We start from the raw sequence: 22,710 nt of genomic DNA on the forward strand, positions 1-22,710 counted from the left end.
CTGCATAAATGATAGCCTAATGGCTGTACACACTACACAGTAGGACTTTTAGTATATGTATAAAGGAACTAGAAAGATGCAATCCTGGGGAATTGCGAGTGTGGTTGCCTATCTATATTACATATTGGGATCATGGGATGTTACCATATATACAGTACCGGTATATAGTATAAGTGTATCATGTGAAATTATAGGCAGGGGATGTAATCGTCGTTCAATCAGAGGAGAGAGAAATAAAGACCAATAACAATAGTCTGTTTGCCTATCAGCAACCACACTAATTACTGTATTTACACTACTCAAGTCTTCATTACAACACATTCCGAGCCTTTTCGGCGAGTGACGCCGTTGTAAGCCAAAGTGTAAATCAGACTTACGCCTGTCTGTTTGAGACAGTAGACACCTATTGGCCTGCTTGTTTGCTGTTCTTTTAGTTGTCTTGCCAAGCACATTGGGGACACTTTCAGGTCTTTCTTTACTAGCCCGTAGTAACCATCAACCGTTTACTATACAAACTCTGGTATACAAGTAGCATCGCCTTTCACTGCCAAAGCTACATGTTTGTATCTTTCAGCTGTGTAGCTGAGTAGAGTCACAAACACATATGTGTGACTCCCACCGTCTATTTTTGAGCAGTGCTAATTAGCTCCAATGTGTGGCTTTGTGTGTAGGTCCACTGTTTCCATTGTGGTCTACACAGTATATAGAGGGTAGGGTATGGGCGTGCATAAAGTGAGTTGCAAAGTGAGTTTAACATTGTTTAATGCAGCCATTAGATGACAGGAGGCGTGGTCTGGTCTGGCCACAGTCAAATAATGAGAAACAACAACACGGACCACGCAACGTTAGACACAAGTGTGCCACAGGTGCGCGACATTCTAGTAAATATATACGATCCCCATCAATACAGATCAATTAAAATATGCTTTGTAATATCTTGCAAATTGGATGAAGACCTAGTAACGACTCCAGACTTGTGGTACTAGGCATGATTGTAAAGCGGTTGTGAGTGACTCCCTCAGCTGAAAATGGAGATCACTTCCGTCCTTGTTATTGGCTCATAATTATATTGGTATTTCAGCCTCCTCTTGGTCCTCACAATCTAAACATCTAGGACTACTATATCTTTGAATGCATGTTTACCTCTTGAGATGAGTAATATAAACTTAGGAACAGTGAAAAGATAAGTTATAACAGGTTTTTATACAGATTTTGAAGAATTCTGCAGCCCTATTGATTAATTCTTAATATATTTCAAGGGATCGTATTACTTCTATCTTCCCTACATTTGGGTTCTGTTATTTTTAGAACAGATTTTTACTGATCATCTTTCCAGACTTGGCTATCGTAGGTGTGGCTGCTGAGGCTAGTCACATCCATCTTTAAGAAACGGGGCCTTCCTTGTCATCTGTTCTGGACAAAAAGCTAAGCTAGAAAGTGATTGTTGAATTTTTTTAATCTGCTCTTAAACCCTTTGTGGGATGTGCATCAAATGAGATGAGTCATACTAAAATAGTCAGTAGGTCAGACACAATTATTTTAACTGTTTGCAATTTACTTACAAATCATGGCAGATTTACGTGGGATTATTAAGCACCCATGGATCACTGGATCTCCCAGCAGGGAAATATTTGTCCCATGGATAGGAGGTTAATGAGGCTTTGGCCTATGTGACAGCCTCAATGATCATGTAGACCACTTACAGTACACAATGAGAGTCATGTTGAGAAAATGTGTCAGTTGTTAGTTGTTTAAAGAAAAAACAACATGAGACAATCATGGGAATTATTTTTAAACAAAACAAACGTATTTCCCCGAGGGTCTAGCTGTGGCATGTGGGAAACTATGTTTCCACTATGACAGATTAGCCTAATGGAAGTACAGTAGCCCATTTAGACCAAGCCAAGGTCACTGAAGTCTGCGATTAGAAGAGGAGTCTTTCTCTCCACTCAGCCCCACCTACTTCCCAAAGGGCCTGATCTATTTCTGTCTGAATGAATGAAAATTGAGCTGAGTTGTGAGGAAAATGTGTGAGGAAAATACTGTACTTTGTGTGTATGGGAAAGAAGTACCTATATAGCCTTGTTAGCTCAAATAGTATACAGTGCCCCAGAGTCTCATCTGACCATAGGAGTGTACTGTATGTGTCCTTAAGAATGGTTCACTGCTAGCTATACACTCGAGCATTGTTAGGGAGTCTGGTGTGATGAAAAACATATTTCTCTGCTCTCCACCCAAATGTTAAAGAGCACAGTAGGACGAGTTATGATTGGTTGTTTCAGTTTGTGGTGTTTTTTCAGGCGAGGTTACCACGCAGAAGGAGCTGCATTAAAACAAACAAGAGCCACAAAGATTGTCATCGCGAGTTATGCTGCCAGGACTTTTAAACAAAGTACTCCTAATTTGTTTGTTCTGTCTATGTGGGCTCGATCTGACACTGTGTAAATTATTTGGCATTGAAATTAATTAAATGGGTAGCTATACAACCATAAAACACTGCTTCTTCTGAAAGCAATTGAAGTATTATGATATCTTGTTAATCTGTTAAGAGCTCAAATATTTCATGGCTGTCAAGACACAATAAAACAATAGACTTCTACAGGACACAATCTTTGGGCTATGATCTACCAAATAGGATCAGCCCAGGACACGAACTACAAACCTTTGTACCCCCAGTGTAAATTTCACCAGCAGTTCAGCATTGCAGCGGCAGGCAGGCTCTCTATCCTTTGGCATCAGCATGTTAGGGATGTCATACACCGGTGCTCTAATTGAGGAACACTCTCATCCTATCCTAACCTCTGACAAGAAAGCCTCCAAATTAGATCATCTCGTTCACTCGACAGGGAGAGAAATGTCTGCGTAGCTCCTTCAAAAATATAACCTCTTGTGGTTTTCCCTTAACAGTATCACTATCTTGGCATGACGATTTCGGTGCAAAACTACTTGACTACCTGCTGAATTTGATTATTATTTATTTAAAAAAAATACATGTATGTACAAATTGTCTGTCTGCCTGGAAATTAAGGCTAATGCCCAAACCTAGGCCCTTAGTATTATGTGCAGGTTGTGTGCATACCTTCACAAATACCTTACCCCCCTCACAACCAACCAATAACACATGACTTCAAAGCTCCAAGTTCCACACTGCAAAGTGGGATGCTGCAGCAATGTTGGTGTTGCTATGGTATAGAAAGGCAGGCTGGCAGACGTACAGTAGTTCAGTGGTTCTTAACCTGTGGGCTGTTGGTCCACTAGTGGGACGTGAGGATATTGCAAGTGGGCCCCCAAATAATTGGCAAAACACTTAAGACTTCAATGATAATATGGCATTACGACAAACAAAACAATTACTTCAATGTCATCTTCTTTAAAAGTAAACCTTGAAAAAAATACTGATAAACAGGAGCTTAGTTCCATTCGATTAATCATTAAAATAAACAATGCTCTGAAAATACCACTGTGCGTGTTATGTTGTCAGATGGGTGCTTTGGAGATTTTCAAGTGGGCCCTGATCCAGAAAAACTTGAGAACCACTGCTGTAGTCACAAATCACAAGTCACAAATCCTGTAGTTATAGTGCATGCTGTTGAAAGGTTGCAACCTATCCTGACACACTGTATGCAAACACTATTGATTTCAGTTTTTTCCGACAAGCACTGATCTTTAATCAAATGCGACTAGGATGAGAGGGGCACAGAGTGTGTGCTAGGGGGAGCAAGGAGAAAATGGGGTCTTGAAAAGGACAGAGTGACGTATAAAAAGGCCTGGCCTGTCCCATTGAAAGGCCCTGTCAGTTGGTATTTGTCTCCATCATGAATTAAGTGACTGAAACAGCCTCACACCCTTGCAAAGTACAATGCTAGGAAGGAAGGGGGTAGATTGGAGCTGGTGTTGCTACTAATGGCTTTTTCACACTGCACAAATATCCATTACGATAAAGACATGCCATAAAGCAGGCACTTCAGCACAACACAGCCACTTGGACACTGTCTCTAACTGACTGAGGCAGAGTTATGGCCTACACAAAAGGCAAAAAGAAGTTCTAGCCAGACTTTACTGTGGGCATTGTCAGTTTTTTTCAAGATTCCTCAAGGGTTAACAGTGAACGCCCTTTGAATGCCCATTGAGTTCTTTGAGAGCACACAACGACAGATTGCGGGATGTGTTACCCATGGTGGGTGTTTGGGGCGTTTGCTAGTTAACTACTTTAACTTAGTTAACTACTGATCACCTTGCAATACAGACTTTATAGAACGTGAGAAGTTACTGCATCCTTGTTACTGCATCATCCACTGAGATTCTGTGTTTACAATGATGCTAGTTTATCTTTTTTTGCAAACAATGCAAAACAAGGTGGCGTTGATTATTTCTGACTACTGGGCAATATTGGATGATTGCAGTGCAGCAGCACAAAGAATCCTCACCTGGGTTTTCCTCTCTGATTCAGGTGGTGGAAGTGACCTACTGTAAGGGTTCTACTCCGTTAACTCTGTATTCCTTCTCATTCACTGGGACAGTGAGTGAAACAACAGACTCCTGAGAGGAGAAAGTTGTTAGGAGACAGTTGCGAAATTGAGCCATTAAAACCCACAACATTTTCTCTTTTATTGCTGCTCTCAGTTTAGTTACAGTGTCACTTAGGACTATAACCTGACTGCCAGATTGCGGCAGTATTGAGTTCACAAGTTTCCTCCTCCTGCCTGCATCTGGGTTCTCTCAAGCAGAAACGATGAACCCGGAAGCAGCGGGGGGAAAATCTGATATCTCCATAATAATTTCGTTTTTGTTAGGTTCAGTCAGACAACTCAAGGAGGATGTAATGTATATATTTATTGAATATAAGATAATCAATGCAATATATTTATTATGGTTTGGCGATGTATTGGATCTGCTTTTTAGGTACTCAGGTCAAGCGCATCAGTCCCAACCATAGGGACTCTGAATCCCCCGTACCTAAACAGTAGATCCAAAACGACAGGTGGTAGCTGGGGTGGAGGTGGGTGAGCACTTGTATACAGCAGCACGGGTATACAGTATAGCAGCACAGAATTGAGCGCAGGTTGTATGACAGCAGCACGCTGATACAGCAGCAGTAAGCAAGCAGAATTGAGCGCCGGTTGTATGACAGCAGCACGCTGATACAGCAGCAGTGTAAGCAAGCAAGAAGGCAGAGGAATGCAAACCTCTGGTTCAAGTAGCCGGTATGAGATGGGGTGAGTGTGTGATTGGCTGAGTGAATCATGTGGATGAGAGCGTGATGCTGCGGTGGCCCAATTAACAGCCGGCGCGCTGACTGAGGTTCCCTGACTGAACTTGCTCTGCGCATGTCTACGACAGGCGCAAATGCTCATTTGTGTCTACATTTGCGCTGTGGCACAGCTTCAATATGTCCTAAGTCTCGCGTTGAGTCTAGCATTGAGTCTAGCGGCCACATACAGCAGCATATCGCTCCAGACAGAATTGGTCTCTGCCCGAGAGAGCCCAGACTCTCCCTTCTGGCAGAATGCAAATGTTGTCCAGCAGGGGGAATGGTTCCACCAGGCTAACGTAGGACAACAAAGTAACATATTATAGGATGCACAAGTCGTAAAATAAAGACCACACAACAATGATGAGTTGTTAAATATTGACACAAAACATTATGAACATGCTCTGTCTGATGTATCGCTGGAGTTGGGTTCACTATAGATTTTTGCTACACATTGCCCTTGGCCTTGCCCTTCAGTCACAATGTTGCAAAGCTTCGCTGCGAAAGCATTGCTTCAAGTGGTTGTGCTCTAATGCAAATTACAAACATGAAAAAGCTTAAGTCTGCACAAAATATGACAACCTTTCAGTGCAGCATGCAGATCATGTCACAGTAGTTTTGTTATTGAGATGGTTTAATTAGAAACACGCTATTGGCTTAAAGCCTGCAACCAAGGCTGAGCTGTTATTGTCAGTGACACCTCACATTATATGCATGGTGATGGCTGTAGTATGATGGAACCAGCCTGGCATTATTTTAAAGTTACTCAAACATATCTGTACATCTTCTGTCATTCTCAGACCTTTTGTCACTGGCGTTCATTCATATTTTTTGGAACAGTGTCCTTAGTTTTCCTGGCTTCACTGTATTCAGTTCTAAAGGATGACTGTTCAAAGTATCCTGTTTTTTGCTCTTAACCACACTGCTTCACTGTGCGGATCTCATGTCTACATTCCTCTATTGTGAGGTCTTTAGATCATTGCTGTGTGAGCAATGCCTAACACAATAATCAATTCATGGAGTTTGTCTCATGAACAGGCCATGATGTAGTCCATTTTCTCGTTGCACATGGATTCAGTTCCTTCACTGTTGGTCTGATCTTACACTCACAACTTAGCTTTCATTGACAGGATCTCTGGCCAGCAGACGAACCTCCTTTTGGGGAGGTCAGGGCTGAAGCTGGGTCAGAGCTGGGTAGGTGGAGACTCTGGCTCGTTGAGTGGCCGACAGGGAATGTTTGCGCCAGTTGCCTAGCAAATAGGAAGGTTTTGATTTACCATTGCGTCTTTTGAGCAGCTTGTCGCAATTAGTGATGTCAGCGGGGAGAGAAACAGTGCTTTCAAAGGGCCGGCGTGTCCCTCCCATGAGTTCATTCTTTCCCTGCGTTTCTCAAGGATTGTCTTTGCCATAAAGCGCAAAAGTGCAATTTTTCTTTCCACATCTCTTTTGTTTGTCAAATTAGGTTATGCATGCTAGGCTACATCCTGTTTTCTTTTCTTTTTCTTGCTGCAGGCCAGGGTATCACCTCTCGACCAAATGTAGGATATTGGTTAGTAAATATCAATACAATGAAAGATGACAGCAGCAAAAAAAAAAATACATTTCATCCTACTTGAATTACATGTTGCTATGACAGCTAAAATGGATGTCCAACAATTAGTAGTATACTCAGGAAGAATGGCTCAACTTTCTTTTGTGAAATGGCAAAACCTTAACGCACTGCTTACATTTCATTTCCCTGAAGCATTTTAGATACTGTTTCATGCTGCGCTAGATTGTGCGCTCCTGCTCTTCTGTTCTTCATGGTCTGAGCTGACAATGCCAAGCCCTCACCACACCCCCCGCCCCGGCTGTGGGTATCCCATGCAGAAGCCATCTGTCTCTTCTCCCCTAATGGTGAGGGTGGAGGCCGCACAAAGCACTTCCCTTCTTTCTCTCCCTTCAGTGCTCGCCCTCTCTCATCCCCCAAACGCCTACTGTAAAACAAACAATGTAGTGTGGAATGGGTCTAGTTACGTTGCATGCTTTGAGAGGGCTCGGAGAGCTGACATGGAAAGAGAGAGAGAGCAGCAGTTGGGGTATCGTGTCAGGTGGCTTCAGTATGTAGAGCATGTTTTGGAGAAGGCCCTGTCTGAGACGCGTGGCGGGATCAACATAATGTCATGCATGCCAAGCATGACTGTTTACTAGCTGCTACTCCAAAAGGAGTCGATTTTCTCTTTATTGCCCTGCTATCGTTATTAGTCAGTTACTATGTTCCTGTATACCTACTGTAGGATATATGTGACTATTCAGCTTGTAGTCTGGCTCTGATTCTGCAAGTCAGATTTTTACACAAGGTATCCTAGCAGAAGCACTTTGTTGCATTGACACGGGAACGGGGAACAGCTGTTGTGACAGCTCGGCTGGCTGAGGAGTAAAGAATGCATAGCATACACTCCTCTGACCCTGACGGTCAGCCACATGAGTACACCCACAGGACTCTGACAGACGCAATACAATTACAAACATACTGGAACACATGCACAAACAACACAACACATTATAAAAAGATGTAAAGTAAAGTTAACTAGGTCTTTCCAAGTCCTAGTAATATGAGGCAGGCTATACGGTCCAACTCTGCATGTTAGTAGTTATTAAAAGCCTCCCACTAGGGGGCAGTTATTCAGGATCAGCCTAGAGTAGACGATAACATGCAACAATTATTGTCTCCACCAGCCAAAGGCATGGGGAGAGTAACATATAGACACGCTCCAGTCACTGGCTCACACTAAAGGTTCCAAATGTAAACACACAGTTGGGGGAAACAGCCTTTTGTTTTAGTGCCCCAACCACGTGGAATGACTTACAGTTTAAATTAAAGATCTGTGTCTGTCTGTGGACAGCTAATATCTGGCACAGTTGGCTTGATCGCAGCCACACACACACACACACACACACACTCCCTGGATGCCAAGATTTGCTTCCAAAGTTTTCAGGAGTGGCCCGTTTTGTACAAAATGATGCAAATCATCAACGCAGTGTCCGATTGCGGTGAAACTGTGTATACACTAGGCTTAGGAAGAAATGCGACTTGACATTTTCCACCATCAGCCTGATGGTGGTGCTATAACAGGCCGAGTCGAGTCTTTACATATAACTGCGTCAAACGTTGTATGCACAATCCCTACAGCACAAGGAAAACGTCTGGCCTGCATTTTTCAATTCTGCCATTTCGAGGCCCATTTATGTGCAACACTTTTTCATATTAGTCCTTCAGATTTGATCCAAATATCAATCCTGGTGGAGACCTGTGCCCCGAGTGGCACTTCTTCTAGTTATTTATTTTATTTAGTATAGACCAAGCCTTCAAACAAATAGATTCAAGTTGTTAATTTACATAAGAAAGGTTATGGTGGCAATATTGGCAAACCACATACAGAATATGGGTGTGGCATAGACGGCTAGAGCTCAGAGGAAAGATAGAGATTCCAGGGGAAGGGGGCACGTGGCACAGTCGCCGTCGGTAGTGCTGTCGCCTCACAGCTAGGTCAGGTGTAAAGGAGCGACTTGGACACTCATGCATGAAGGAAGCATGAGTTCAAGTCCGTTGCTCTCCCCAGGTTGGCGGAGGGTGTGTACTGTGTAGAGCCCAGGATCACATTAGATAATTGACACAGGGGTGAAAAATGGGTTACAAAATCATGGGATAAAAAATATTTAAAAAAAAAAGAGAGATTCCAGGGGAAGGTTGTACATTTGACTTTGGGGTCCATGTTACATCTATCCGGTGAGATACGTAACAACCCTCCCATCAGGAACCTGGAGAGAAAGGACAGAGGAAAGTGAAGAAGGACATGGCTGGGTATACGTATATGCCTCGCTGATTGTCCTGAGGGCAGGGTTGTCATCTGACTCTGACAGGTGTGTGTTAACAGGTGACGTTATCAGGATTGGTCTTCCCCCTTGAACTTCAGTTGTACCAACCACTTTCAAATGTAGGTCAACAGTGTGTAAAAGAATTGGGAAGAGAAAAGTACTGTAATGCAAAACAGCATGACAATTACCACAATGCAGGGCAGCACAAGGGAATATTCTACTAGGATCTACATATCTACAAAAACAAAATGTCTGAATCACACATACGCACTCACTCCTTCCCTGTTTTGGAAGAGAGTAACCGTGTGTGTGTGTGTGTGTGTGTGTGTGTGTGTGTGTGTGTGTGTGTGTGTGTGTGTGTGTGTGTGTGTGTGTGTGTGTGTGTGTGTGTGTGTGTGTGTGTGTGTGTGTGTGTGTGTGTGTGTGTGTGTGTGTGTGTGTGTGTGTGTGTGTGTGTGTGTGTGTGTGTGTGTGTGTGTGTGTGTGTGTGAGAGGTCCCTGAAATTACAGGGGACGCAAGGGAGCATGGGGAACCTCAGCCTTGGCTATACTCCTCACTAGCCAAGATAGCATAGCTGTGGCTTACCACTCATATTCATGCCAAAGACCTAAAATACCAGCCAGTGGACCACTTTTATAAGCTTAACTCCATACACATTGGAGACTAGGTACTAAGTGGAAATGTATGTCTCACAAATATAGACTAGCCTGCTCTAACTGTAATTGTGTCAACAAAACCCGAGACCTATACTTTTTCTTTTAATATTTGGATTGGAATTCGTTTTTATTAAAAAAGAAAACATTTCCAGTAGTTTTAATGAGGATTATCCCCCCGCCCTCTCAACAGCTCAGTCTTGACCAGAATGCTATAAAAGCTCACATAGCCTCTATTTAGAAATGCTGAAAAATATATGTGGGTATCAGTGAGTCACAGACTCATTTGAGTTATTACACAGAGAGAAAAACAGACGGAGTTTGGGATGTTTTCTTTTTCCCCACTCAGGGCTCTATCCTCTATCCATAACGTGTAATTTAAGATTTATTTCAGGTTAGTTTTTTCAATTTTATTTTCCAGGATACTGTATTTTATTTCCTCTGGGCTGTTTTGGTTTGTTTTGTTTGTGCTAGAACAAAACTAAAATATCTGCTGTAATATGAAGCAGAATATACTCTCAATGTAGCCTCCATGTGAAAAGAAAATGTAGTAGTCCTTGACTTGCATTGTTTATCTCCAGTGTTTGTTTCCTCCTTTCTTTTGTTCCAAAGTCTGTTTTTCAGCTGTCACAGGCAGCTCATGGCATAAATCACCCGATGCTCAACCCCTCTTCACTGGTTTTCTCTACCTCAACTGAATTATAACGTCCAAACGGCCAGCTGCTCTCAAAACCGAGTTTACGTGTTGCACTGAGCTTAAAATAACTCCCAATGTGTTCCAAAAAAGAAACAAACAAAAAAGTTTAGTGGGCACTGGGTATAGAATCTGAATTTAAGGGGCTCATAATCGAAACAAACAAAATATGTATTCAATTGCTTGTTGCGTTTAATCTTTTTATTTATTTATTATTTCCTGCTCAGAAGGTGCTCTGACTTAGCACATGTGACGAGTCTGACGACCTAGATGTCCTGTGGTGAAGTGTGTTGCTTATTAGGGAGAGCAGAACACACCAAGGGGTGGCTCAGACAAAGTCTGGTTATCCCAGTTAAAGCCCCCTTGAAAACCCCACCATTGTTCAGTCTGGAAAAACATCATCTTCATATCTGAAGTATATGACGATTACAACTGCTGTATGACTAGGGGTTTTGATGATGTGCTTGTCGAAAGGGGAACATGTGAACAACCCCATAGGCTAAAGCTAAACCATGTAACCTGGCAGAGACGTGCTGCTACTGATATTTGGAGTCACATTTGTAAAAACAGAAGAGGTTTATTTGTTTTACCAGACACAGTGCACATTAATCAACATTTAAGTTTTCACATCAATGTAAATGAGCCAATAACTATCAACACAAAACAATATACGGTAAGTAGACATAGCACAGAAGACAAAACAATTTGTGGTTTATATATGGTATATATGGTGTAATATCTCTGAGCCGTTTTTGTTATTCTTCATTTTATATCTATCTGGAGAATCTGGGTAGACACAAATGTCTGTGTTTATTACACTCAGGTCTAAAGTACATTAATAAAATAACTTGTGAATGAAGTAATTGTGATTTCCCTTTCCTTCCACTTTCCCAAAAGCAATTTTGAGCCCCTTCCAAATGAATTCTGGTATCAAACAATGATGTCTACTTGTTTATGAATCTTCCCACAGATGTGAGCAGTAACCAGGTGGTGGTTCCAGAAAAAGTAAACGCAGTTCTGGGGAAGAACATCACACTAGGCTGCAGGATAGAGGTGGGATCCAACCTCAGCCTGACGCAGAGCTCATGGGAACGACGTCTGCCCTCGGGCCCCATCACCCTGGCCGTGTTCAATCCCCAGTTTGGCATTTCCATCTCCAAAGAGTACGCCAAACGTGTCTCCTTCCAGTCCCCCTCGGTGTACGATGCCACCATCATTCTGGAAGGAGTGGGCTTCGCAGACATTGGTTCCTACACTTGTAAAGTGGCCACTTTTCCTCTGGGCAACACGCAAGCGTCGACGACAGTTAACGTATTCGGTAAGGAGTAGAACAGGAGTAGAAGTCACATTGGATAGTGCCTTTTGTGCAGATATTACAAGCCATAATATTTGATGAATTACAGTGCTGAAAGTAGTTGAGCTGTCTATAGCTTAAAAGGTTTTTCCATTCAGTTTCATAATCTTTACGATATGTTCTACACACGCACATGCACGCACGCACGCACGCACGCACGCACGCACGCACGCACGCACGCACGCACGCACGCACGCACACACACACACACACACACACACACACACACACACACACACACACACACACACACACACACACACACACACACACACGTTAAATCTTAAAACTCCACCCTTGGTAACTTACATTGTTATTGTCTACCTTGAGTGACCCCTGCCTGCACACCTGTGAATCTCACAGCCTCAGTCACAGTTTGAGAACATTGTTGAGGGTGAGATTAGTTGTAGCACAGGTCGCCACTAAGTGTATGCGCCCTGGAGGGATCAATTACTCCCCAAGCCCACAAGCTCTTGAATTACTACCTGGACACAGGCCATTCACGTCTAAATCCCTGCATAGAATCAACGGCTGTGCACAAGTCGCTGCAGTGTGGTCCCACTCACCTCGCTAATCTCCAAGTCACTCACACTTGATGAAATAGTGCACTAGGAAGAAAGGATCTTAGGGTGATAAGAAACTTCCCGTTAAATACCTTGGGTTGACACTTATTAGATATACTGTTTTTAGTGTGGAGGCCTCTTGGCAAAATGGGAGAGCTCTTCAGAGTTCTTTATAAATATTCATGTGGCTTGCCTTTGCCTCAGTACAAGCCGGATGATACTGATTTGCAGTCATAATGTAAACTAAAAATGCACACGCGCACACACACAATTTACAATTTACAATTTAGGCATTTAGCAGACGCTCTTAATCCAGAGCGACTTACATTTAAGCAAGAACAAAGCATGGGAATACATCACATAAAAAGCATTTATCATGAAACATGCGTAAGCTAAGAAAGTAACAGTGGAATATTTATATAGTGAAACTATACATACACTATACATATAAACTATACATCTTTACTACTATGCTATATATGTGTACTATGGCGTGCTATGACTACATACAACACACACACACACACACACACACACACACACACACACACACACACACACACACACACACACATACACAGGCAGGCAGGCCCTCATGCCTCACCTTTACTTGCTTTTTGCCAAGTGGATTGCATAATTCATGGTGTATATACACATATAGACTCATGTACATATTTCACACACTACAGTGAGTGTACACACATGAACCCCTTTGAATCTGATGATGAATCTGTTCTGTGGTCAGCATACAGTTTGTTTCAGGACGTTGCTCTGAGGCTGTGCTAAGAGCTGGAGATTGCTCTGTAGGCAGTAGTTTCACATCACCCTCCGGAGACTCAGGGAAGCTCTGATGACTAATGAGAGCTACATTAAGTGCTGCTGTGACAGCCACAGTGTCTGGGACCTCACAGAGTTCAATTACACCTTACTTTCCTCGCTCTTAGCAGCTACAGTGGTGTACATTAAAAAAATAGATGCTTCTTAAAATTAGATTCTGATGTAATTAGATGTGATTACTTTAAATATATGTATTATTTTCTGCCGCATGGCAATTGAGTAATTAGGTTACTCAAGTCCGTAGGGTATGTTTCTTACACAGTTCAAGGCAATTATGAAGCTCTCAACTCAGCAATTCTATGCTCCCACATCAGTGTCTCGTTCATTGCTGACTTGTTTTATGTTGACAGACATGTGCTCAGTTGTGCTGTCTTCCTTGAGAGTGTTTTATCTCCAGGGAAATATGATATTAATAGAGTGTCCATTTTATAATAAGTCAGCATTCCTAAAACATGAGAAACATGCAGCCATGTTATTTAAGAGCAAGTGTTCAGTGACTCAGCAAGTATATCAGTTTGTATGTGATATTCATGCAGTATAGTTTGTAAACTATATATTGGGCATTTGTTTACATCCTGTCCATAATCACTACATTGAGTATTAGTTAAAGGAGCACTTCAACCATTTCCTACCCTGTGGGCTGTATTTTGCGTGTCTTAAGTACCAGGTCTTATTACTTAACTTAAGACCTGGAGGCGTGATCAATGCCATTTGGCTATTCTGAGTGGCCAAAGAGCATTGACTACGCCTCCAGGTCTTAAGTTAACCCATTCTGACCTGAGATCAGATTCTAAAAATGTCTTCTACATCCTGGCAGTTTTCTGAAAAAGCTATGTTTCTATGTCAGTCGTTCTTCGATTTGTCAAAAATAGCAGACCTACAAGCTCGTAGCGTGCCACTCGGTGGCATGCTACGACAGCCTGACAGCGACGATATAGAACTTGTTCACAGCAGTTCATGAATCATGAAACACCTGGGTGACAAAAATAGGCTGCCGTATAGCTACATTTAATGAATGAATGAGAACCATGGATGAGAATAATGTCATACATAACGTTTCTGGCTTTGACAGAGGCTCATTTGCGTGTCTGACTTTTTCACTCATTTGTCATTAGGTTCATGAGCCAAAGGTCCCCACCCTTAAACAACAGGAAGGAACTAGAGCAGGAAATATACTAACATTGATACAGCAAGAATTAGAATGACCTTTTGTTTTGAACTGGTGCCAAGTCAGGGGGAAAAGCAAATGTGCAACAACAACAAAATACCCACAGACAGTGATTAAAGAAGATGCATATGATGGTTTTATTTTGACTAATATTGCAGCATATTCTTCAAGTACTCTCCAAGCCTTAGAATTGCCTTTCATCTAGCCATAAACGGCTTAATTCGCTCTCTTTTCTAACAAATACACTGCTTATTGTAGTCAGCGCCATACATGTCTGACATGCTTGCTGAGTCATGAAATTGAATGAATCGGTTGCATAGTTAGAACACAAGAGTTGCATTACTGTATGGAGATTCATGTTGGAGCCGGCCAGCAACACTACCTCCGCTGCCACCAGCTGACCTGTTCTGACATTCCATATGTTGATTTGACCTCATCAAACCCTGTACACTCAAGACGCTCCATATATGGCCAGTACAGAATCCATTCCATATGTTCTGACCTGATCCCCCATGCCAAAGCGTCAGCGCTCGGCCAGCAGTCTGCCATCACCCAGGTGGATGCGTGCACGCGACCTCGCCCTAAAGGGTGAGGTCGCTTCTCGCCCTCAGGACGTCTTTACTGGTTGGTATTAATTATACCTGAATGTTTTGAAATAACACAATGGGTATATGCAGTGTGCCTTTGGTGCAAGTAATAGTTCCGATATCCAGACCATAATGTATCACCCGTGACTACGCAGGTAAATCCTATACAGAATGATACTGTAGGTTTTCCCCCACTCTTGCTGCATTAGTGCTCTGTATGCATAAGTGGAACAGAGTGTTGCTGGGTGGGAAAGAGCCCATGCAGGCAGTTGGCTGTCTGACGGGAAATCGTTACTCTCTACGCCCCACAAAATAAGAGCCAATGCCACCGCACCCTCCCAGCCATGACAGCTTCTCCAAATTAACACGTTCCTTTGATTTGGTTATTCTGTGGGCCTCCAGACACAGAAGAGCTACTGTGGGGTTTGTCGCAGGGCTCGGGGAGAGGGGCCCGAGTAAAGTGGCCAAAGAATGTGAGGCAGGCGTCTGCGGGCGGCAGCCCTACCCCCCGCAAGGCAGCACAGGAGACTCCGATGTTATTTTTGGTACGCAGGGGTGTCAGAGGTTATGAAGATTTGTTGTGCTTCCTTGCCCAGCTGGCGAGGATGGAGGGGGGCATATGTTGCGAGGTGACAGCCTTGTCTTGAAGACTTGGTTGACGTGTGTGCGTGCCCCACATTGTCACTGTTACAGTAAGTGGAGCAACTGTTTGTGCTGTCGTAAGAGGCAGAGAGATATGGAGGGAGGGTATGGGGGTGGAGACCGGAGGTAAACGTAGACTGGAGGTGGGAGGAAGACAGGACGGAGGAAAAAGGGAAAGCCCAGGGAAGTAGCCTGATGATGGAAAAGAATGAAAGTCTACACCCGGCGTCCTGGATGTAACCTGTAGCCAGCATTGGACTGAGTGTGCTTTTCAGCCACTCTATTGTTGCCTCCTACTCTCTCTGCACACACTTTTTCCTCATCCCTTAGGACCATTCTTCACTGCACTGCACTGCTAGATCTCTGCCAAACGTTCCCATGCGTCAGTGCTGCTTAGAGGTTATGGTCGTGAAAGTGTCACGTCGGTTTTTAAAGTCGAGGCCAGCGGAATTGCTGCTCTGTTTTTTACGCAACAGGTAGACAGGGCTGTGTTACATCGGCCACTTCCTTCTCACATGGATCTGTTATGCCTTCCTATTGAAAAAAGTCTGTGTTACTGTTCCCCCCCCCCAGTTATTCGGAGTCTTTCTCAGGAAGCCAATGTAACATTACCCTGGCTCTATGGCACTGAAACGTGCACAGTAACCCTACGCCTCAGTTCACAACACCACACAATCAAATACAGACACACACCACAGCACATGACAGCATGACTTGACTTATTGCCCATGCCCACCATATTGAGTAGTTTTCCAGAAATCCGATGCATAGCTCATGCACTGTAGCCTTTAAGAAACGTCCAAATTCGTTAAGAGGAGATGTTTTTTACTGGTCCAAGTAATAGAGCGCAGCTCAAGTTTATAGAGATGTTTCACTATATCCATGGAGATGTCGCGAGCCAACGCTTCTGTTCAATATTACTCTTTCACAAGAGGAACAACAATGCACACAGCCAAGTCCCCAGGGAAGTGCCCCTATGGGATCAAATGGCATGGTTCATCAATTTTTTATAAATATCAATTCAATAGGGGAAATCAATCTAATGTTTCTGACAGCTAAGTGTACCGAGGCCACTTCCTTCTGTCCATATACTCGTCTGTGTTTTATGATAGCTATTATTTATTCATACACATATACAAGCGATCAATATCCATTTTGTAATCTATTCTACATTCCCTCGTTCCCATCTGTCTCTCGCTGGGCCATTACCCATCTCTCTCTCTCTCCCCCCCCCCCCCTCTCTCTCTCTCTCTCTCCCCCTCTCTCTCTCCTCTGTTCTAGGCCTGTTACAATTATTGCATAATTGCCTAATCGCAATAATTTGATATAATCGCAATTATTTTGCATAATCGTCATAATCGTTTCAATGTTGAAAAAAGTCCATACATTTTCAAACCTTTTTTTCTAAAATAGCAGAAATAGCAGATCTACAAGCTGTGATGTGTCGCTTTGTGACACATTGCTTTTTCCGCTATTTCTTTTTAAAGTATAAAATTGTTTATGTTATAAAAAAGTTATTTGTCTGCCCTGTGGAAGTCTTGACTACGAAGCCTAAAAGGCCAAGCAGAAATGTCATTTTTATTCATTATGTTCCAATGTTCAATGCCAAAAACCCAATTAAATAATTTGTGTGACAGTTAATGGTCAAATTAAATGTTGTAATGGTGACAGCCCCACTCTGTTGCAGTGTTGATTTCGACAGCAAATTTAGATTGTAGTTTTAGTCCAATTTGAAATTGTCAATTTATTTAGTCTTAGTTTTAGTCATCATAGCGTAGTTTTCATTCAGATTCCATTTAGTTGTCGTCAGTAGTCGACGAACATCTTTTGTCATAGTATTAATCAACACTGCTCTGTTGTCTCTCCTACAGTGGAGCCCAAGGTGTACGTGTCAGCGGGCCCCGCCGCGCTGGTCGACGGCGGCAACGAGACGGTGGTGGCCACCTGCATAGCGGAGCGCGGCCGGCCCACCGCCCAGGTGTCCTGGGAGACGGAGCTGTCTGGACGCTCCGAGGCGGTGACACAGGACGAGCCCAACGGCACCGCCACCACCCAGATGCGCTACATCTGGTCCCCCCGAAGCGCCGCCCAGGGGCAGACCCTCACCTGCGTGGTGCGCCACCCGGCCTTGCTAACGGAGTTCCGCATACCCTTCGTGCTCAACGTGCAGTGTGAGTGTTGTTTTTTTTCTTCAAATATTTATTGTGCTTTTGTGCCTTTATTGATAGTATATAGTGGAGATGGACAGGGAACAGGGAGAGAGAGAGAGACTGGGAGTGACGTGCAACTAAGGTCATCAGGATTCGAATCCGCGACACGCTGTCAAGCTGCATTAGAGCCTACACTAAGTATGCACTGTATCCTGGACCGCTAGGCCAGCGGGTGCCCCCAGTGTGAGTGTTCTGGTCAAGATTCCAAGACCAATTTATTCTACCTCTACACCACAGGATTAAGCCAGTAGCACACGAGCCAGTATGTAAGAATAGTAGCTATTAGCCCCTTTTTCTTGGTTTTGTGATAGTCTTTATGCAGTCGTCCTGTTATTTGTCAGAAGCAGGTTCTGTTCATGTTGCTCACACCCCTTGATGTGGATGTGAGAGGTACAGTATATCTTCTCTATATTAACCCGCACTGGTAGCTTGATTTATGAACGCTCTGCTCCCTATCTTTCCACTGTCGCCCATAAAAGGGCCATTTAAGACCCATCTTAATGTTATAATCATTGATGCACACTTCCCTGGCCAGCTCAACTGGGAGATATTATCTGTTTGGACTGCGTGAGTGCAGGCTAATGAAGGTATTTTATGAAATATTGATCAAGCCTCAGCAGCTGCAACAGTAGCAAGGGGTTGCAGGGGAAAGCGGATGGAGAAATGCACAAAACCATGGTTAATACAGGAAGAAAGAGGCTTTGGAGCTCAATAAATCATGTCAAACAGGGGATTTTAAGTGTAAAAGTAGTCCAATTTCAACATTGAACTGTGCAAACATAGGTCAGAAGGTGCTCATGATCAGATGTCCTCTTCCTCGGTGCAATAAGTTCCTCATTTGCTCTGCAGAGAAATCAAAAGGAGAAACTGGATATCTGAGTCACTGTTGTTATGTAATTTTATTACAGTCGCATCAGTTTATTTTCATCACTTTATTTAGGTGACATCTTGCTTCTCTGTGTTTGTACTGTATCTCAGTGTGCAGAAGAAGGTATTAGGCCACTATCTACAACACATCGCATGTCTGAGTTGTTTTCTAGCACTACACAATGTCAGGGAACTTGTTTGTAATCTTGGCTTCTGTCCACCAGCAGAGCAATTTTTCCACTCGAGTAGTTGTAGCTGTTTTTGTTTTTGGTTTGGCATCAGTATAGACTAGAGCTTATAACGTTTCTTCATTCCTTAAAAGCTCATTTGTCAGCCTGCTCGCTGAGATGACATTGACACGTTATAAAGACTACAGCATTCCCCCCCCCCCCCTTTTCTAAATAACCTTTTTGTTAACGCATTGTGTGAATTTACTCTTTTACAAGATTAAAGAATGTCAGAAGCGCAAGTTAAATGTATGACATGTTTTGTCTAGTTTGTATCGCTTACAAACAAAGTTTTTCTTTGTTTTGTTTTTGTAGTTGCACCAGTGGTGTCAATAGTGGGAAATGAGAAGAACTGGTATGTGGGACAAGAGAATGTAAGGCTCGAGTGTGGTGCCAAAGCCAACCCACCTGCCCATCACTTCACCTGGATCAGGTCAGTTGAATCTCTTGTAAACACATATCCGACAGGTGTCTAATGCACATCAAAAAACATTGAAACATTAAACTTCTGTATTTCTTATTTTGTGGGGAATCCCAACTTTGAAAGTCACTGAAATAAACAAGCCAAATGTCGTTAAACCCTATATAATGCATTTCCCCCAAAGGTCTATACTACTGTAAGCCTCTTCTTAGTCCACTCCACTGAATCTCTTGGGGCGAAAATAGACGTAGATCAGCTTTTATTTTTGTTTATTATGTGGTTAAGTAGTAATAACATAACGTTTTTGTTCAGGATGGATAGTCCGATGCCTGAGGGTGTAGAGATAGCCAACAAAAGCTTCATCTTCACGCGACCTCTGGAACGTAATGACTCAGGAGTGTACCGTTGTGAGGTGATGAATGACGTTGGTCTGCGCAGTGAGGATGTGCACTTTTGGATACAAGGTACGTTTAAAAAATAGATCTATTTCTCTCTCTCTCTCTCTCTCTCTCTCTCTCTCTCTCCCTCTCTCTTTCTCTCTCTTTCTCTCTTATCACCATTGTATTTTATTTTACAATGTGAGCTGCACTAAATCACCCTGAGGCTACACAGGCAAATCCTCAGTGTTCATTATGGATTTGTGATTCTAACGGTCCATTTTGGATACATTTGTACCTTCTCAGAGTTAAGTTAGCGTTCAGGATTTTACAGTGCACCAGTAGTGAGAAATCTCCACGCACCTCATGCTGTTTATTGTGCTTCCTCAATACGTCAACATGTAATATTACCCTAGGTTAAACAATTCAAGCAGAGTTAAGCCTCTATATAGATGTCCCTGCCCAGCTCCACTTTCACACATTCCTGGCACCAGGAGTGCAAATAACACACATACACAGTATCAGTACCGCAACGTTTGACTATTGTGGTTTTGGCCACATTAGATTTGTCAGATAGGACAGAGAGTGTTTTCCCCTGCTGCTCAAGAGCACAGTCAGCAAAGTGTGCAACCAATGTATAGACCTCTTTCCCTACTTCTTCAAGTTCAGGTTTCTGAGTTGGACACTATGATTCACATTCAGGGATCCACAGCGCATGGACTGAATGATTTTCTCATCCCACAAAAAGGGGATTTTTTTTGGGGTCAATCATCCTGCTGTTGTAATGCTCATCAAATATATGATTTGTGATTTATTGTAATTCAACACCACCATCTGTTTAAAATCAACGATCCAACACAGGGTTTCCCCAATTCTGTCAAAGGGGATTTAGTTTTTGTTCTCAATTGTTTTATTTTTTCAGAATTTGGCAAATTCTCTCAAATTGCCTCCTGCTCCTATCAATGACGTCAGTGTGGGACACAGAACACACACGCAGCACATGGAAACATTCCAGTCTGTCTCCGCTCTCTGTTTGCGGGATTTGTTCCTGTTGTGCATTTTTCACAAGTCGGGCATGGATCATGAGAACTCTGCATCGTTCCGTTCTGTTTTCATTCTCCTTCATTTCTCCTTTTTAATCTGTGTCCAAACACAACAACGCACATTCCCTCCGCGGCACACACACCGTCCCCTCCTCACTCCTTCCTCACTGTTGAGCGATCTGGATGGACACCAAAAGGCTCTGTCAGCCTCCATCTGTTTATAGGCCAGTTAGGAGTACTCCAAGTACAGTTGATATCGTTGCTGTTGGGCAGAAACCTTGTATGTCCAAAACAGTTACTTTTCAGGAAAATGGAAAAGAATAACCTGTGTTCCAATGGATAAAAATTTGCCATAAGCTCTTGTTTTCTCTACCTTTCATTGGCTAAATATTTATAAATTCCCACAGACACGAGACAAAATTAATATAAAAAAACTCCAAATATGTTCAAAAGTAGGCAAAATAGCTGATTTAAAAGCTCACAAGACGAAACATTATGTGTCACGGTCTGTGACGTGTAGTGTTTTCTTGTGTACCCTGTTCTTGGTTTTAGTTAGTTAGTGTTTTACTTTGTGTTACTGTGATTTTGTAGTCTGTATTTTCCCTGTTTCTTAGTTGCAGTTTTGCTTTACACTGTGAACCTTTATTTTGTTGTCTTGTTTTGTGTCTTCCTGTCTGCCCCTGTAGTTCTGTTCCTGTCTTGTCTCACTAGTCCTGTGATTGCCAGTGTTTCCACCTTTGTCCCCCTAGTTCCCCAGCCTATCCCAGTGTTGATTGTCAGTGGTGTTCATGTGTCTAGTTATCCCTTGTCTATAAGTATGCCCTTGTGTTTTCAGCTTTTTTCGTTCATAAAATGTTGTCAGTGTTATTTAGCTCCTCGTGATTCTGTGTATTTTCCTAGTCCTTTGTCCTGCGCTTTGTCCTACACACCTCTGACTCTGATCATTATGAGCTTTTAGATCGGCTATTTCCACTACTTTTGCACTACACTGCCATAAGACAGTATAAATAGTATAAATAGGGCATTCATTCATTTGTGTAAAAAACATAAATTGAACATGGAGATACAATGTTACTGCCCGAAAGCGACGATATCCTGTCCAGGGAGGACTTGCACTGTGCACTTCTCTCTCCACTTCTCCTGTCCAATATGAGTCACTTGGACACACAATGCCTCCATGAAGCTCCTCTCCCCTGTAGAGATGGCCAGGTTGAGCCTGCGGTCTGCACAGCCATGGCGTCCCCACCACCACCCCCACTCCCCCCTCCCTCCGTGGTGTGACTGTTTGGCATTCCCAGTTGTCTTTGTGGCCTTGTGGACTTGGCTGCTGGGGTCTGTGAATAAGCTACGCTGTCACTGATGCTACTGTAAGGCCATGTTGTCCTTCTCCAGTAGGGAGGGGCTGACTAGTGAAGTGATATGCCAATATGTTATTTCTTTTTTTATAAAGTATATTTATTGGTTTTTTAAAGATAAACAGACATTACACAACAAGAACATAACAAACAAAAGAAAAGAAAAGAAAAACAGCTCAGGCACAACACTATTATAAATAAAAAGATTGAATATACAAAGACATGACAAGGACAATGAACTATAATGACAAGTGACTTTCGAATTTTCATAGACTCCCAATCAGGGAATACATCCATACAGTACATTAATACATATATTAAAAAGGCAGACAACAGTTATCATAGGCACCAAATCATTACAACAAGAGCAGACCCATGCATGCTCCACTCAAAGGCGGCAACCGCCACCCCTCCAGGCGACAGGGCCACCGCCCCAAGAAGCGGCCCCGACGCAACGCATCGACCAATATGTTATTTCACTGACCTTGATCTGTCTTACCTTGCTATGTTTTTTGAGGGGCGCCTGGCCCCTCCTATGTCCAGCTTTGACATTAGCTTTAACATTGACTTAAAGGGGCATTCCACTAATTTTCAAAAGAAAT

General features: G+C 42.9%; 1 protein-coding gene across 1 annotated transcript in view; it reads left to right on the forward strand.

The window, feature by feature from the left end:
* Positions 1 to 22,710, forward strand: part of nectin3a (nectin cell adhesion molecule 3a) — a 37,268-nt gene that overhangs the window by 9,082 nt on the left and 5,476 nt on the right. The window contains exons 2-5 of the mRNA XM_083773501.1: positions 11,428 to 11,775; positions 17,480 to 17,779; positions 19,228 to 19,345; positions 19,646 to 19,797. Coding sequence (XP_083629627.1) covers positions 11,428 to 11,775; positions 17,480 to 17,779; positions 19,228 to 19,345; positions 19,646 to 19,797 — 918 coding nt within the window. The remainder of the gene's footprint in view (positions 1 to 11,427; positions 11,776 to 17,479; positions 17,780 to 19,227; positions 19,346 to 19,645; positions 19,798 to 22,710) is intronic.

Source organism: Protomyctophum parallelum, assembly GCF_964188405.1.
Source record: "Protomyctophum parallelum genome assembly, chromosome: 9".
Classification (NCBI taxonomy): domain Eukaryota; kingdom Metazoa; phylum Chordata; class Actinopteri; order Myctophiformes; family Myctophidae; genus Protomyctophum; species Protomyctophum parallelum.